Consider the following 17,336-nt stretch of genomic DNA (forward strand, 5'->3'; position numbering starts at 1 on the left):
AAGCCACATCGTGTTGATGAGTGAATAGAGCAGCTTATCTCCTGGTGCATTTATTAGTAGTGCATGGATGCCATGTGTCCTGCCTCCTGCACGCTCAAGCCACAAGTCTAGCTCCTCTAAACTTTGCAGAAGTGTGCACCACATAGGAGAGAGAGAGCAGCTGTTCTCTCAAAATTGTCAAGTTCATTTGTCTTAATGTCTTATGCACAAGTATTGAAAGATTGTATTTGTGCGTTCTTGTGATCCCATTGGATTAATAATTTTTCAGGTAATCACAGCTTTTGATGTGAGACAATGGAGCAGATAGGCGCAAACATGAAAGATAATGAGGGTTTGGCTGAATATAGTTAGTTTAATAAGGATTTAAAAAGTCTGATGTGTTCTTTGAACAGTTTTATTTCCTTTGGTTAAAAAGGACTGCTGTGTCCCGAAACTTGAGAAACCTATGTGCATATTTAAATCAATCACAGCGTTCTCGTTAATTCATCCTTATCTACCTTTTGAAAATCTGATCCCATGTGTGCAAAATGAAACTGTTGAACTTCAAACACACCTCATGAATGATCCTGCTGAGCTTCTGTTTAAATTAGACTTCTCTGATTGTTAGATGTATGGAGGCTGGAAGTTCAGCCTCAAGAGTTCTGAGGGGAAAAAAACACGATTCGTGTATGCATCCGCTCGCTCGGCCGCTGACGTTGTGCCATCAGAACTGTTCTTGGGGTATCTAGGATTATTAATGACCTGGGTTTACATAGACACCGGTTACACCTGGTGGATTAAAAAAAATCCATTATATTGAGAATATTTCCATGATTTTGAGGAAATAAACAGTTCGGGAGTTAATTTTTTGTTATTGTGGACTTTGCTTTGAAAATATGTCTCTCAAATTATAATTGATAGTTTTTTTTAATGCTTGGTAACATATTAGCTGTAGGGGGTGGGAATTTAAACTCACTTTTTCCAAAATCCCAGCTGAGTTTCTAATTTGAGGTACTGAATTGCCAGAATACAGACAGTGATAAAACTCAATTGCCAGTTCATTAGGGACTTTTAGCCTCTAGTGTGTTGAACAGTTTTTTTCCCCAAATATTCTGTGCATAATGATTTATGTGTAGTAAATGTTAGAACGTCGTTTTGAGTATAAAGTATATGTGTGAAACAAAACTCTGCAAAACTCTATTATGCATTTCCTGTTGTTGGTCAGTATTTGGTTATAGGGCCATAGCTTTCCTGAAATATGACTGTCACGCTACAGCTTTTTTTTCGTGTGCAGCAGAATGTGTAATAGCAGTTGGTTTTGTTGTTTTGTTTATTTGAAACTGAAAATATGTCGCCAGTAAACCTTCTCTGTCTGGATGTGCATGTGCTGCAGGGCGGAGGAGGTCGACGGCATCATGGCGAGTCTTGAGAAAGCAAACCAGGTGAGTTCGGTCTTCCTGTGCACTCCTCTGATTGAGATGCTCCTTCATTAAGGTAATCACTCCTGTAATCAAGCCTCGGCTTTAATTAGGCACCCTCCGCCCTGTGCCCCCCCCAACCCTCTCCTCTTCCTCCCCCCTTCTGCCTCCCGTGCCCTGAGAGTGTGATTAGTGAATGTAAACCCGAAGCCCGGTCGGTGGGCGTGCTACGGCAGCACGGCTCCACTCAGCAGAGAACAGGAGACTGCCGAGCGCGATTGATGCCGGAGTGCCGAACGCCGGGGTTCTTAGTTATCTCATTGCCTTGATTGCTTCCTGTCCTGGTGATACTTCTTTTCTTCTGCTTCCCTCTTCTCTGCTCTGATTTTCTCCCTCGCTCTCGTTCTCTCCCTCTCTCTGCTGCTGCTGCTCTCTGCCAACCGCTCCCAGATAAATGTTCTCAAAATGAATCATTAATTAGCAGGCCGGGTGTGACAGAGCAGGTAAACAGTTTGGGGAATAAAGTGGGCTGACTAAACACCCCTCGCAGCAGAATAAACCAGTGGCTGCACTCACCTCCTTGGGCCCCTGCTCAGGTTTTTGCTAAATTTTCTGAGCGAGGGCGCCTTTTTTTTTTTTTTTTTTTTGATTTACTATGTTAGTGTGCTCTTGCTGTGATCAACTCATTAGCCAATTGATGTGGCCGGTGTATGAAAACTGTAACGCTGTGATGCCGTGTCTGTGCGCAGAGAGCGGAAATGGCTCAGAGGGAAGTGGAAAGGCTAAAGGAACAGCTATCCAGTGGCCACAGCGTCACCGCAGGGAGCTGCCATCCAGCAAAGGGCACTAGCAGGGTAAGAACTGTTACATGTTGGGTGTAAAATACTTTATTTTTCTTATTATTATTTTTTTCTTTTGTTTTTGTTTTTTTAATGGCCACAAATAATTTATTAGTCAACTGCAGGTATCATTTTGAGATATTTTACTTTATTTTCATTCATTTTCAATCCAGTCCTTGTACCTGACCATAGTATTGAATAGTATTGTATAAAAACATTATGTAGGAGTAGATAGTGGATAATAGGTATTGATTTGTAAATAACTGGACATGAATAACTTCAGTTTCTAATATAATATTAGGCTCTAACTGTTAAGCTCGTTCTCTTTCTTTTCACGTGACTTTGTTTAAAGATGGAACAGATTTTTGGGTCAACTTGAAAGAAAGGCACACGTGGAAACGAGAGAGCAGAGGTCAAATGTGATATAGATGTGATTAGATTTCATTCAAATATTTTCAAGCTATCGTGTTTATATATCATAAAATACACAGCTCAGCAAAAAATCCATTTTAAGTTTTATCTTTAGACACGTTGTTACTAGCAGCCACACTCACATGTTCTCATTTCTTAAGTTGAATCCATTAAAACAAGGTGATTTACAAATTTTACAGCTATTAGTCGAAAGCCTGGCATATCTGAGCATGCTGGGCAGTGTGTCCTTAGCAAATAGAGGAAATGGGTGCAGAATAAAAGTACTAGTTGGTCTAAAAAACCTACAACAAAAAATCTACAACAGATGAATGGTGTCTGAAAGTGATGTCCTTCAGAAATAGGAACAAATCCAGCAAAGTCTGACACAAGACCTCAGAGATACACTTGGCCTTTTAGCCGATTGTTCACTGAAGCGTCAACAGAAACGGTCTCAGTGGAAGGATGGCTGTCAAGAAGCCCGTTTGAGGAACGCAAACCAGGAGAAAAGGCTGAGGTTAGCTAAATTACACTAGAACTGGACTACTGAACTGAAACTCATGGAGTGATGAATGATCCCAAACACACTACCAGCATACCTGGATTTAAAAAAACAAACAAAGGAACACTATCGGACATGGATTAGACTCCCCAGAGCCCCGCCCTCAAAATTGCAACTTAGAAAAGATAACAAACAGCCATAAATGCCTTCATAAGAATAAGTTAGTACCACATGTAACATTTCTGGTGAAAAATACAGTGAAAAGTCTCAAAGTAACTCCATGTGTTTTGTCCAATTGTTTCACCCTGCAAAGCCTGCAATGGCTGGATTTTTGCCTGTGGGTCTTATGTTTGACACCATTTTCAGTTCACATGTTAGCACATCAATCAAATAATGTTGATGTAATACTACTACTAATAAAATAATCACAAATTTGTTAATTCCATTTTTTTTTTACAGTTTATACCATAACATGTAACACAACAGCTAGATAAACACACACACATCAGTACACCTTTATTCTTCATGGCAGAGATTCAACAAGGCACTGGAAACATTCATCAGAGACTTTGGTCCATATTGACAACGAATCACACAGTTGCTGCTGAGAGATTCACATCATAGATCTATGATGTGAATCTCTCATTCCACCAGATCCCAAAGGTGCTCTATTGGACTGAGATCTGGTGACTTCTGAGCGCAGATAACTCATTGTTGTTTTCAAGAAAGCAGTTTGAGGTGATTTTAAGTTTGGGCAATGGTGTTTCATTCTGCTGGAAGCAGCCATCAGAAATGTCTCCCACACCAACACCACCAGCACCAACCTAAACCAATGATACAAGGCAGCATGGTCCACCCTTGCTTTCATGGTGTTCGTGCCAAATTCTGACCCTACCATCCAAATATCGCATCTAACTTGAGACTGGTCAGATTAGGCAATGTTGTTTTCAATCTTCTGTTAACTTCTTCAAGTTCGACATTCTCTTCTGCATTGGTTGTAACAAGTGGTTATTTGAGTTACTGTTGCTGCCTTATCATCTTGAAGCAGTCTGGACATTCTCCTGTGACATCAATAAAGCATATTCACCCACTGCCACTCTCTAGGGTTTACAGAGAATGACCCTAAAGTTAGTTGTGTAGAAAAATTACCAGTAGAGCGTCATTCTGAAATACTCAGACCAGCCCGTCTGGCACCAACAACGATGTCATGGTCAAAGTCACTTAAATCATGTTTCCTCCCCAGGCTGATGGTCAGTTTGGACTTCAGCAGGTCATCTTGACCATGCCCAAATGTCTAAATGCACTGAGCTGCTGCAATGTTATTAATTGATTAATTCATTTGTATTAACAAACAGTTGACCAGGCGTACTTAACAAAGTGGTCATTAACTAGATATTAGAGCACCTTAAAAACGTATTATGTACACATACCTTTTTAAAATGTTCAAACCACGTTTGACGTTTTGTTCTGTACAGATCACCAGATTATGAAATTATGAAATCCCTGCCAGAGGGCTTTTTAATTGGTGTAGAAATATTGAATGTTGTCTTTTATCAGTCTCTGAGATGAATTATAATATGTTATTAATTGCAACCTCATCATCTTTGCAGAAGTCATATTCTCTCACCTTTCATTACCACAGCAGAGGTTGTGATTCACAGGCTGCCCTCACTCCCTTTATCACTTTTTTCCTCTCCCTCACTCTCACACCTTTTGTCACATCTTCCTGTCACCCTGTCAGGAGAAGAACGAGAAGGGAGAGGTGTTGCCCTCCCAGCTGGAGGCTGCCTTGCTGGCTAAAGACCGTGAAATCCTCCGCCTTCTCGAAAACATTCAGCGGCTGCAGTTCACACTGCAGGAAGTTCAAGAAACCTCAGCCAATCAGATTCTAGAGCTGGAGCGCCAGGTAGCCTATAAGACAGAAGCTATAGAGGTGAGTGGCTGGGAAACATGATGGGAAATGTGGGGAAGAGTCCTCCGTCCGCAGAATCTCTTATTAATTCAGAGGAAAATATTATCCTTCTGTGTTTTTGTTTCAGAGATTAGAAGCTAAACTGCAATCCCAGATGGACTATGAAGAGATTAAAACTGAACTCAGGTGGTTGATTGATATCGAACGTGTCAGTAATTCATAGTAATGTTAATGTACATCTAAATATATGACTGTGCTTCTTTTGGTTTTCGCCGTAGTATCCTAAAGGTAATGAAGCTGGCTTCAGCCAATGGCAGCTCATCCCAGGTACGCATGTTCCTGCACTTTGTACTTTTGTGTTACTCACAGCAACAACTTCACCTCATTGTTAGTCCATTTAAAAAAACTCGGTGCTTTTCCTCAACATTTTGCCGTGACGTTTCAGAGAGCGGGAAAGTAAATAAGCGGCAGACAGAAATGAAGCAGGTCGAATCTTCTTACGTTTCACGCATGCGCAGTACTGGAACGTAAGCGTTTTCGGCCGTTTCAATGTGGACACACAACTCTGTGAAAACGATTGAAAACGCTAGTGTGGACACGGAGCGTTTTCAGACAAAAACGCCATTTTCAAATCTAAAGCTAGTGTGGACGTAGCCTTAGTGCCAGAGAATAAAACTACAGCAGTGCAATTGAATGCATCACTGGTCCATCATCCATTATATCCAATATAAGGATATCGGCAGCCACTACAATTGATTAATCTAGAATTAACAGCTTTTGTGTGTGGGTGTGTGTGTGGGTGTGTGTGTAGGATTCTGCTAAGGCTGCAGAGGCTCTTTTGCTGGATAAAGAGGCCTTTCTTCCATCTCACAAGTACCTGGTGGATAAGACCCGAATACTACACAGCAATGGTAAAATAAATGTCTCTTTTTTTTAGCCTATAAAGTTAAAAGAAAACTAGTACTAAGAGATTGTTAGTTTCTAAAAGGTGTTGAGTTTTGTCATCTACCAAATACTGCCTGTTTGTTTGGCACTCACTGGGCAGCTGATTCTATAGTTGATTACTTCCACATTTAAATCTCTGTGCTTAAACTGAGTTTGCATAATGTAGTCTGGATTTGCAAGGGTATAAAGTAAGCGATTTAATTCAGGAAATATCTTTTATAAGCTGAATAATAGTTAGGTCTTCATTGTTAAAGCCATGTAGCTGTACACATCCCATGTGTCCTGAGTGAGATGGCTTTTCTGTCACCAGATGATGACCATTCTGAGGATGCAGGCAGGGAGATAGGCAGGCCGCCTGGATCCCACTCATCCTCCTCTCAGGTGGACAGTCGTGCCTCCCCCAGCCCCGGTCCCCCCACCCTGGACCGCTCCTCCTCCAGCCATGATCTCCCCCGGCCTTTCTCAGTGTCGCCGTGCTCCGGGGACCGGCTGTCAGGAGACCACATCCTCCACAAACAGCTGTTATCTCCACACTTTAAAAAGGATGGCCTCATGGCTTTCCCTACCGCCCTCTATGCAGCCAAAGTCGCGCTTATGTCAGCCTCACAAGGGCCTGTGGGGGCGGGCAGCGTTGATGCCGGCTTGCCCAGCGACCAGTCAGAAAGCGGCAGCTCGACTGCAGGAGACGATGACCAACTGGACACAGCGGAGATCGCCTTCCAGGTGAAGGAGCAGCTGCTAAAGCATAATATTGGCCAGCGAGTGTTTGGCCACTATGTGCTGGGCCTGTCCCAGGGTTCGGTCAGCGAGATCCTGGCAAGACCCAAACCCTGGAGGAAGCTGACTGTGAAAGGCAAAGAACCTTTTATTAAGATGAAGCAGTTTCTGTCTGATGAACAGAACATTCTGGCACTCAGAACCATCCAGGTCCGACAGAGAGGTGAGTGCTAACTACTGTGTGTCACAGCCTGGGTCTCTGACCCATCGCTCTGAGTTTATTTTTGTATTCTTCTCATGTTATCTTTGTGATCATGTGTTATTCCTGTCTAGCTTAGGTTAAAGGCAGCCATTATTTATTGTTTCCTTGGTTTCCATGTTTGGATTCTTGCCTAGTTTATCATGTGTTTTAGGTCTGTAAGCTTAGTGTTGTCATGTCTAGTTTCCTGTTTTATTGTGAAGTTGTGTGTGTGTTCATGTGGTTAGTTTTACTCTCCCCTGTGTTTTCATTATGTTTAATTCTAGTCAGCTGTGTCCTCATGTGTTTCCACCTCCCCTGATCACCTCATGTGTGTATTTAAGTCCTCAGTCTTCCTGTGTTCAGCGTTTCATCGTCTGTTATCCACATTATAGTAAATCATAGTCTGTCATTCAAGTCATTGTTTATCATAGTTTTCATGTTTCCATCAGCCATCAGCCAAATAAAGGCTCGCTTTTTGTTTGAATTCAAGCTCTGTTCTCCTGTGTCTGCATTTGGGTTCGCATCTGAAGCACATCGGCTGCTCAGCCGTGACACCGTGACAGGACACGGACTAAATGAAAACCGTGCTGCAACACACAGATGTATAAAGTGCAATACACAATACCATTACAGCACATAACAACAGCTGACATAGCGTCAGAAAGTTTGGCAATTTAAGTTTGTTTTAAGCATAATTTGAAGACCGCTGGCTTGCAGATCAAACGTTAGAAGTGACAGTGATTTTCATCCACTGCACTGATACATGACGATAGATGAAGCACAATGAAGGTCATATTTTACAGTAACGATGAAATAATCAAATTAATTAAAGAAGTACCAGTCTGGAAACCATTAGGCTAGTCTGCTGACTGCCGGCAGCCAGCGGATATGTGTGCTAAGACTTCTGTTCTGTGCTCTGTTCATTGTTTTTGAATGCAGATAAATGGGGGGGAAGCTAATAAAAAGTGAAATCATCATCAGATAACTGTGGTTATTAAAGGCATTTTGGTACAGCCATTCCTCTTTGGCTCTCCATACAGACTGTTTACTTGCATGCAGCCAAAGCTTGAACATACACTGCAAGCAGACTACAAATGGTATCCAGAAATATTCTTCATAAAATAAGTTTTTAGACAAAGTGCATTTCAGAATGCTTAGCGGGGACCTATTGCACTAATTTGCACGTCCCTGTTTTTATTCCTAGACTAACTTTGTATAATTCAAAATAATCCTTATTTAGCTTCCCCTTCCCTTTAAGCCAGCTGTCTTCTGATTGGTTGCTGTTTCCAATCAAAATCTTTGAAAGACATGTTGTTTGGGCTTAGTGGCAAGCAGAGCTGTGTACCTGTGATGACCATATTAGGCAAATATTCTCTCACTGACATCAATGAGAGGCAGAAGTAGAAAAAACTGTCTGAAGGCTTCACACAACTGGATATTCTGACCTCGTTATTTGAAACTTGATGGCTGATGTTTGTTATGAGCATTCGTATACAATATATGACTGAAAAGCTTCATCAGTTCTGTGCTACTATGTACGCAGAGGTTTTTAAAGCAGATGTATTGGTGGCTTAGCTCCTGGACCTGTGCACATTTAAACCTTCTACATTTAAATCTACTTGGCCCTCATCCTTGACTTCATCACGGTTTCCTCTGCCATGTTTATAGTGTTACTTTTAAACTTTGTTTTCTCCCTAGATTCACAGCTTTTGAAAGTTGAGCTTCCCGTATACTGCAACCTCAGACAGCACGCGCTCAAAGGCAGCCATTGATCTACCAGTCAAAAGCAAAGCCTTGGAACTGCTCTCTGATCAACCATCCCACTCACCCCCTCCTCTCTCCTCCCTCTCTCTCTATCTCCATCTCTTTCTGTTACCCTCTGTGGCAGGGAGCATCACTCCACGCATCCGAACTCCTGAAACTGGGTCAGACGACGCCATTAGGAATATCCTGGAGCAGGCTAAGAAGGAGATCCAGTCCCAGAGGGGTGAGGATGAAGCTTCGAGTCATAAGTCATAGTTAAAAGCCCTATTGATTGTTTGTTTTTGGTTTTTTTCTATGCACAATGAGTTCTATTATATATTTTGATCAGTACTTGAATGCATCTAGATTAGAAAGGAAAGGTGCTTTGAGTGTGCGTCAGTGTCAGCGTGTGTGTTTTTCTTGTTTAGGTGATGTCAAGTCATCTCTAAACAGCTCATCAGGCAGAAGCAGTAACGGGCCTGGCAGCAGCTCTGACGACACCATAAAGAGCATCCTCGAACAGGCCAGGAGGGAGATGGAAGCTCAGCAGCAGGCCCTGATGGAGATGGAAGTGTGCGGCAGGGCTTCGACTGCTAGCTCAGGAGTTCAGGTGGAACGTCTGGGGCCCCCCGAGCGCTCCAGGGGCCTGCCTTTACCCATCTCCATCAAGCAAGAGGAAGGGGGCTGCATTACAGTGTGCACAGCCAACCCCGTGAGCAGCCCCCAGACACCCCTCAGCGTCCTCTCCCCTGCCGCTTTCGTCCAGAACATCATCCGCAAAGTCAAATCAGAAATCGGCGAAGCGGGCACCTACTTCGATCAGCACTGGTCTCAGGAGCGGGGATCTATGGTGCTCGGCGGCGGAAGCAGCTCTCGGCCCTTCAGCTCGGTCTCCCCTTCCTTGTCTTCCTCCTCCTCCGGGCCCTCCACCTTACCCCGGCCGTGGCTGCGTCTGGAGAACGGCGAGGGTCTCCCCAACAGTGAGGAGGCCTCTGCTGCCGAGGACGAGCTGGGCCTGAGCCGGCCGGTGGAGGTGAAGGTGGAATCAGATACCTCGGTAAGCGGGGAGTCCCCAGGACCCGGCCCGGGACGCCTTTCCTATTATCCAGCATATATCCCCCGTGCACTGAAGCCCACCGTGCCCCCGCTGACACCAGAGCAGTATGAGATGTACATGTACCGGGAGGTGGACACCATCGAGCTGACTCGGCAGGTGAAGGAGAAGCTGGCAAAGAATGGCATCTGTCAGAGGATCTTTGGTGAAAAGGTCAGATGTTGGCCTTTCACATTAAACGCATACTGCAAATGAAACAGCCTGCAAATACAAAAGAAGAAAAATGATATTTAGTTTAAACTTTTCAGATTTTCAGAGCATGTGAAATATTAGACTGAGGTGATCTCAGTAAACATAAAACACATTTTAATTATGTTAAAAAAAGAACATGAAACTCATCCATGTGGAAAAGTAATGGACTCCTTTTAAACCTAATAACAGGTCCCAACACTTTAGTAGCCGTATCTGCAGCTCAGAGCTTTGCATAATACGGCGCTGGTATTTGACGTCTCTGTGAAAGAATTTTAGCCCGCTCTTTAGAATTTCTTGCAGCAAACTTGACATAATGATGTGAAGTCTTGACATTATATGCCCTGTAAAAAAACGGTTAAAAGTTTGCCTTTTTTATTACTTTCTGCATACAACATTGTCCTAAAAAGCCTTCAGGTGCTTTCCCCCACATGTCAGACAGCAATAGATTCTGCTTTGCTGCTCTTCCTTTGAATCCTAGTTTCTCACATCTCTTTCTTAACCATCAACATTTTTAGCTGAGAGGCTTGCGTTTGGTTGAGTTGTCATTCGTGCCCTTGAAAAACCTTTTAGAGGCTGCCCGCAAGTTTTACCATACCATATTATTCTCCCTAGCTGTCACAGTGGTTTGGGAGGGCATCTGAGCAGCTCATCTCTTTCAGAGTTACATTTGTGGTGCAATGTGCTTGTGGGACTTTTGTGGTGTGAACCTGAGGGAAATACGGCTATTTTTTATTAATTAATTAATTTTTATCGGGTGTTCCTTAAATGAATAACATTATAATCTCAGTCTGGTTTTTACTGCTGCATAGCTGAAAGGTTCTGAGTTTGGATCTGTTGCTGGAACGTTCTTTCACTTTTCAGCCAAAGTCATCTTTTCAACAACTCTTTGCTGAGCGGAACGTGTTCGTTTTCCTTCACCCAGGTGTTATATTTTCTGTGACAAACACACAGAAGATTAAATCTTTTTTTTTAAAAACGGTGTGTTTTTATTTGCATTTTCCCTGAAATGAGCTACTGAAGACTCGGTATCGGTTTTGTTAGTTCAAGCCCCAGAAAGTGTGCCTTTATTGTCGGTAAAATCCCTCTGGGTGTCTTCCTAGGCAGCCTTTGTGATATATCACTTTATTCTGTCTGGAGTGGATAAAATATAACGAGTGTCACAAAGGTTTTTTTCGAGTAATATGAAAGGTGCTGTCTTCCTTCTCTGCTGTGTTGATATGACTGTTGTAAAATATCTTTAATGCAAGTCCCACTAAAGCTGAAGACGGTGCAGCAGTTTTTTTATTTTTATAATATACGATCATGTGGGAAAAAAAAGGAAGAAAATTTATCACTACAGAAATTTGCGCATTTGAATCGCAGAAATATAAATCACATATGAAAATAATCAAATATGAGGTGTGCTGCAAATCGAACTTAAACCTTTAAACAGGAAGATTTATAGTACATTGTCTCCCTCCAGTGGTTGTATGGGGAAAGTGCATGACCAAACAGATTTCCATCTTTCACAATAATAACTTGGAGCTTCAGTCGTTTCTGTGCAACATACACATTTGATGTGAGCAATGACATAAATATATCAACCAGTGTTTGTGTTCCAGGTGCTGGGGCTTTCTCAGGGCAGCGTGAGTGATATGCTGTCTCGGCCCAAACCCTGGAGCAAGCTGACCCAGAAAGGCAGGGAGCCCTTCATCCGTATGCAGCTGTGGTTACTGGATCAGCTAGGACAGAGCCTTAACCAGCCCCCAAACCAGGGCCACACTCAGGGTGAGTCTGCATTTCACAACACACGCTTGAGAATATCTAGACTGCTTGAGAAACTTTGCAACTAAAAAAAAAACCCAAAAACACACACACAGCTTACATAGTCAACTGCGTGTATTTATTTATTCGATTGGTGTGACTATTCTTTCCTACTTACAGATAAAAGCCCAGTGACGGCCCAGTCCTCACCATCCCCACCTCCCAGCCCAGCAGACAGCCACCCAAGTCCCCTGGTAGAGCCTGTGAGTCTCTCCATGGAGAGCAGTAAAGAGAACCAGCAGCCAGAGGGCCTGAGCTTGGGGTTGTCCACCCACCCAGAGGGAGTGAAATCCACTCCCAGCCTCATGACCTTGCATCAGCCCACAAACCCACTGGGCATCCAGGAGCTGGTGGCCATGTCTCCAGAGCTAGATACCTATGTCATCACCAAGAAGGTCAAAGAGGTGCTAACAGATAATAACTTAGGTGGGTCTGAGTTCACAACTTGGGATAAAAAACTCCCCAAAACACCTCTTAAAGACACCATAGCAACTATACACCTGTGTGTATTTGTTCTCCACAGGCCAGCGTCTTTTTGGGGAGACCATCCTGGGCCTGACGCAGGGCTCGGTGTCTGACCTGCTCTCCAGACCCAAACCATGGCACAAGCTCAGTCTGAAAGGCAGGGAGCCCTTCGTCCGCATGCAGCTGTGGCTCAACGATCCTCACAATGTAGACAAGCTGAGGGCCATGAAAAAGATGGAGAAGAAAGGTGGGAACCAGAGTCTACTCTGTAATATGACGGAGGACATGATTCTGACACGTTTGTACTCTGCATGCCATACTCTGCATGTCTCTGTCTGCCCTCCAGCCTATTTGAAGAGGCGATACGGCCTGCTGAGCACCGGCTCGGACAGCGACTCGCCCAGCACTCGCTCTGAGTGTGTGAGTCCGGCTTTGGCCTCTCTGGACTTGTGCCCCTACAGCCAGGCGAAGAAGCCTCGGGTGGTGCTGGGAGCCGAAGAGAAAGATGCCCTGAAGAAGGCCTACCTTTTAGAGCCCTACCCTTCTCAAAACACCATCGAGATGCTGGCGTCGCAGCTCAACCTCAAAACCAACACCGTCATCAACTGGTTTCATAACTACAGGCCAGTCCTTTGTAACCTTTACAGATGGCTGTTTTTGTTGTTTTTATTATTACTGTATATTTACTTTAGGTGGACAGCTCACACTACAATCAAAATCTGTTTTTTCTTCTCTGGCCTCCAGAGCTGTGTTGTCCAGTGTTGAAGAGAACTGCTATAGAGCCATTTCTTGAATAGTATGGCAAGAGACATTACAGAAATTTCATTTAGGAACTATTTTCTTTCTATTGTCTACATCCAGTAGAAAGAAAATAGACAAATAGACGTGTATTTTTTTTTTTTTGAGTAATCAAGTCCTGATTTCTGAAATATAAAACCTAAAGAGCCAAAGCAAGAATATGTAAATCTAATTTTGTGATAAACTGTCTCTTACACTTCAACTGAAATCTGATTTAGAAAGTAAACTTTAGTCTCTAAAGTCTCTTTCAGTCAATGTCTAACTGTGGTATTTGTGTGCAGGTCCAGGATGCGACGGGAGGTGCTGATGGAGGGTCTGCCAGACAATGACACGGATGCTGAGCACCACAGCTACTCCCCCTCAGTGACACGGAGCCCTCACTCTGACGGAGAGGAGAGGAGGCTGCAGCAGCCCTCAGGACACATCCATTCCAGCCTTCCTCTTAGTGCCAACACCTCACTGCCTCATGTCAAACAGGAGGCATTAGACAGGGAAGACGACACAGAGGAGGGAAGGGAAAGCTCGGCGAAACAGTCCAGGGTTCAGTGTTTTCCAACAGCCGTGCCGCTGCCGCAGTTGAAAAGTGAGCACGAGGACTCCGTCGCGGGCTGTCGCGAGCCCCACTTGGCAGGCCAGAGCCTGAGGCAGGAAGAAGGTCAGGGTCTCTACCCTGGAGGGCTCTCCGTAGACGGCCCACAGAGAAGCAATCAGACCAGGCACGAGGGGGAAGACTCCGGAAAGTCACCCGTCGACCCGGTCAGTTTCAAGGCTTCGTCAGAGCCCTGCCGCAGCAGCCTGGAGGTCTCCCTCAACTCGCCCTCTGCTGCATCCTCACCGGGCCTCATGATGTCAGTCTCGCCCGTTCCCTCCTCCTCTGCGCCCATATCGCCCTCGCTGCCCAACCCTCCATCGACGAGCACCAGTCACAGCCTGGACCCTAACCCGCCCCCTCCCTTCCAAAGTCCCAAACTCAACAGGAGCACTCAGAGACGCACGGAGAAAATGGCCAACCTCAATAACATCATCCACAGGTTAGAGAGAGCAGCCAATCGAGAAGAGACTCTGGAATGGGAGTTTTAAGTCCACTTTAGGTGTATCCAAACCTTTGCGCCACACAGGAGAGTCTCAGAAGCTTCCTGACGTCTTTAAATGGAGCGTGGCTCCTGAAGGCCTGTCCTCCAAGAATGATAACTCACAGGAAATGGGAACACGGAGCTAATCATACGGTTGAATTCCCTACAAGAACTTGAGAGTTGAAAAAAAATTTATAAATGTGTATTAGTTTGTTTGTTTTTTTTCCTTTTGATAATGCATACTACTTTGAAATATATGTGACAGCACTAGCTGTCATTTTACCTATTGGACTTGACATGAAGACTTTTGCAGCTATGGTGTCATCAAATGTACACTGAAGTTCTGTAGATTGCCACTGGGTGAGATTAAAAGAAGACCCCTGTCTTAAGCCATTAAAAGCACTATAACTATTTGAAAAGAGACACTGACCAAATTTGCTACTTTTTGAATAGCAATTTTTCAGATTTTGTCTGTAAGACTGGACAGTTTAAGTCAAGTAACATGAAATCCTATTACTGACTGAGGGATAGTCCTTTAAGACTCTAAATATTCAACATCTTGTATGTACTTAGTTTCCTGGTGATATGTTTTGAAATATTTGTAACTCACTCGTATAAAATGTGGTTGTACATGTTGTAGAATTGTCTGCAATAGCCTTCTCTAAACCTGATGTAGCATGGTACTCACCTGACCCTGTTTATCCTCTGTAGTTAGTCACCTGTGATTATACTTGAGCGAAAACACGAGAAAAAAGAAAAAAGTTGAAAACCCTGCAAAAAATGCGAAAAAAAAAAAGAAAAAGGAAATGTTAAACCTAATGAGTAGAGTACTTTTGAAGTGTTTTTGGTTTCTTTAGTTTGCTTTGAATAATCCTCGAGGTTTACAGTTTAGGGCCCTTGTGCTTTTGGTAGTGAGTGCAACAGTCACTTCGCACGAGCACAGTTTACACGATTTCTTTCTGACTTACCTCTCTGACTCTCTAAGGCACTGGTTCTCAGACTGTAACGGGCCAAGACACAGGACACCCAGTTTACCTCAGATTATGTTGATGCACATCATGCGACGACCATGCGTTCCATTCTTTTGCATAAACATGACGCACACTTGTTTGGACCGAGGGAGGGAAGGCGCTGGCGTATCATGCTTCGGGTGTGAGCTCACGCCTCAGAGGGTCAAACAATGAAGCGAGTGGTGGTGGTGATTGGGGGGCTGGGGGGTTATGAGATAAATCTGCTGCTGTTCGTCCCTTTGTATGTGTTATGGAGTAACACCCGATTGATTGCACATTCTGAAAATGTGCATTTTACTGTAAATTATACGGATCAAAACACCTCAAGCACTGAGATGCTGTTTAGCTAGGCCACCCCTGCTCTGTGTTGATCTACTTTGAGGCTGAAGTTCCCAGTGTTTAAAAGCATGATACGTACAGTGTGACCTCTCATCAGTCTGTAAGTACGCTATATTCAAGAACACAAAAGGTTACAGGTATCCCCTCATATTATCTTTGACCACGTGTGTATTGTGTCTGTAGACGTTTCTTTGTCATGCTTGCAAGATGTTCTTTATGTATTTTGCCTCTATTTTATACTCAGAACAGTTAACTAGATATTCAATACCTCGTGTATGAAGTACTTACAGCACTTAGATTTTTTTGATAATTGTGAGGACTCAAGAAAAATCTCAAATATCAACATTATCCTAACTTAGTGTCCACAAGTCTTTGCCTTTACTGTATCGTTGAAGTTGGTAGTGAACACTTGCACATGTCTACATAGTTCAGAGGACTTGGATTGTATTATGTAGAGATATATATTACACAATTACTAAAAAAAATACTATCTTACATTCTTGGAACAAAAATGTGCTGATTATATTGAAATAGAGTGTACAGATTTAATAAACCAAACCCATTCAAGCCAGTTCTGGTCTGGCAAGCTTGCCCACGTTTTAGACCTTCTCTCAGGGTAGTCTTGCTTTTTAAAGCTTTATTGAAACAGTTGCTCTCATCAGTGGTGTTGAATATGAAAACTATGTGATGTGGAGAATGACTCCGTTAAATATTCGACGAACATGTGAAAGTTGTATGATTACGGGATTTTCGACACTCACACGGAGGGGAAAAAAAGCGGATTGTTAGAAAGTCGTGGCTGTTTTGTAATTCCTTACATGGATGTGTCAAAGTACAGTGTCGAGCGGAACCACCAGGATGAGGCTAAATGGGTTGCATTTTTTAGATCAGTAGACTTTGCTCTTGGAAATACTGTTTTGTTTTGTTTTTGTTTTGTTTTTGTTTTTTTCTTGGAGCCACAGAAGATTTCTCTCTGGTTTTCTTAGAATCATATTTTGTGCATAATATACTGTATGATTAGAAGTGGCATTTCTTATGTGAAAGCTTCATTGTTTCTCAAGGTAACATGGACATATGGCTGAAAATGAAATGTATTTACCCAGACCATTATCTCTTCATGTAAAGCTCATCTCATTGTTTTGCATGCAAATCCATTCTGCTCACACAACAAGGGATAGACTGTTTTTGTGTTATTGTTCTTGCACAGGGACATTGAATCAGCACTTGAAGTCTTTTTGCATTAGGGAAGTCCACACATGGTGCAGCTGAGAAATTTGGCTCTCACAAACTTGTCAAGATTATGGTCAAATCAGAACCTGAGACTGGCCCTACAAACGTTATACTTCCAGATTTATTTTGTGCCATATCACCTGCCCCATGCATTATCCTCATGGAGAAATGCCTTGTGGTGAAGTCTGTTCTGAGAGCGGTGTAGGGCTTTTTGTAAGTACAGAAAAAAGCAAAGCTTTTTCTATATCACAATAGCCCTGCACAGTAGATGTTTTAATTTTATAACTGACTTCAGTCACTAAATAATGGAGAAACTGATTGATTGGCAAAACTTGAATAAATGCATTAAGATTTGCTTATATGAAAAAAAAATCTGGCACCGAGGGTTTGTCACCAAGGGAAGTTGTCATTTATAAGTCAGCTGTGGGCCAATCGAAAGAAGCATCCTTCAGGCTTAGATAACTGTCTGATGCCTCACGTCAGACTATTAATTGTTAAAGAATGGACAATGATATGCCAAGCATCTTGGAAATGAAATTGCATAGGCTGTGTAAGCCATCAGTCAATACATAATTGTTTAAGATCCTGCTGTGTTGTGTTTTTATTTA

At 43.1% G+C, this 17,336-nt stretch overlaps 1 protein-coding gene across 3 annotated transcripts in view; it reads left to right on the forward strand.

The window, feature by feature from the left end:
- cux2b (cut-like homeobox 2b) overlaps window positions 1–17,311 on the forward strand; it is a 96,599-nt gene extending 79,288 nt beyond the window's left edge. For all 3 annotated transcript variants that reach the window (XM_026186165.2, XM_080309039.1, XM_080309040.1), the window contains 14 exons: window positions 1,373–1,421; window positions 2,147–2,251; window positions 4,888–5,079; window positions 5,186–5,244; window positions 5,337–5,385; window positions 5,870–5,969; window positions 6,314–6,943; window positions 8,850–8,948; window positions 9,133–9,971; window positions 11,612–11,777; window positions 11,934–12,239; window positions 12,337–12,525; window positions 12,625–12,901; window positions 13,358–17,311. In XM_026186165.2, the coding sequence (XP_026041950.1) occupies window positions 1,373–1,421; window positions 2,147–2,251; window positions 4,888–5,079; window positions 5,186–5,244; window positions 5,337–5,385; window positions 5,870–5,969; window positions 6,314–6,943; window positions 8,850–8,948; window positions 9,133–9,971; window positions 11,612–11,777; window positions 11,934–12,239; window positions 12,337–12,525; window positions 12,625–12,901; window positions 13,358–14,156 (3,859 nt within the window). In that variant the 3' untranslated portion in view covers window positions 14,157–17,311. The remainder of the gene's footprint in view (window positions 1–1,372; window positions 1,422–2,146; window positions 2,252–4,887; window positions 5,080–5,185; window positions 5,245–5,336; window positions 5,386–5,869; window positions 5,970–6,313; window positions 6,944–8,849; window positions 8,949–9,132; window positions 9,972–11,611; window positions 11,778–11,933; window positions 12,240–12,336; window positions 12,526–12,624; window positions 12,902–13,357) is intronic.
- The last annotated feature ends 25 nt before the right edge of the window (window positions 17,312–17,336 follow it).

This window comes from Astatotilapia calliptera, chromosome 12 (genome assembly GCF_964374335.1).
Source record: "Astatotilapia calliptera chromosome 12, fAstCal68.1, whole genome shotgun sequence".
Lineage (NCBI taxonomy): Eukaryota > Metazoa > Chordata > Actinopteri > Cichliformes > Cichlidae > Astatotilapia > Astatotilapia calliptera.